The sequence below is a fragment of the Eimeria mitis genome, genomic scaffold, assembly GCF_000499745.2.
Source record: "Eimeria mitis Houghton genomic scaffold, Emh_scaff5098, whole genome shotgun sequence".
Classification (NCBI taxonomy): domain Eukaryota; phylum Apicomplexa; class Conoidasida; order Eucoccidiorida; family Eimeriidae; genus Eimeria; species Eimeria mitis.
In genome coordinates, this window is record NW_013573392.1 from 3,564 (window position 1) to 4,139 (window position 576).

Sequence of the window (576 nt, forward strand, 5' to 3'; positions counted from 1 at the left end):
TTCCATTTAAGAAGAAATAGAAAGAAAAACATCAGAAAGAATAAAATATTAAACAAAACGAGCGGCTATAGAGTTTGGTTTCAGTGTCTAGCCATCTGTATTGCTGCGGCTGCTGCTTGGTTGAGCTGCCTATACACCCGGATTCGTTGGCGGATTTTCTTTTTCTTTTTCTTAATTTATTTATTTTTATTCAAATACAACAAAAAGATATAAAAAGAAGTTTATTTTATTCACTCTTCATATACATGCAACACAACAGCCACCGCAGCAAGACCAATGGAACGCACGGCCAGCAGTGGCGGCCCCCTGCTGCTGCTGCTCTTTCTTTTAATTTAAATTAAATATTTTCTTTGATTTAAAACATTTTCATTTAATAAATAAATAAAAATTAACTCTAAACAATCAGCAGACGATCGACACCTGCTGCTGCTGCTGCTGCTGCTGCTGTTGCTGTTGCTGCTGTTGCTGCTGCAGCTGCCGCTGCGGCGGCTGCTGACGTGCTCACGCCGAGGCAGGCACATATATATATATATATATATATATATATATATATATATATATATATATATATATATG

General features: G+C 36.8%; 1 protein-coding gene across 1 annotated transcript in view; it reads right to left on the reverse strand.

The window, feature by feature from the left end:
• Nucleotides 1-6, reverse strand: part of EMH_0079810 (uncharacterized protein) — a gene marked incomplete at both ends in the record, with an annotated part of 2,227 nt that extends 2,221 nt beyond the window's left edge. The window contains one exon of the mRNA XM_013500170.1: nt 1-6. Coding sequence (XP_013355624.1) covers nt 1-6 — 6 coding nt within the window.
• Nucleotides 7-576: the final 570 nt, after the last annotated feature.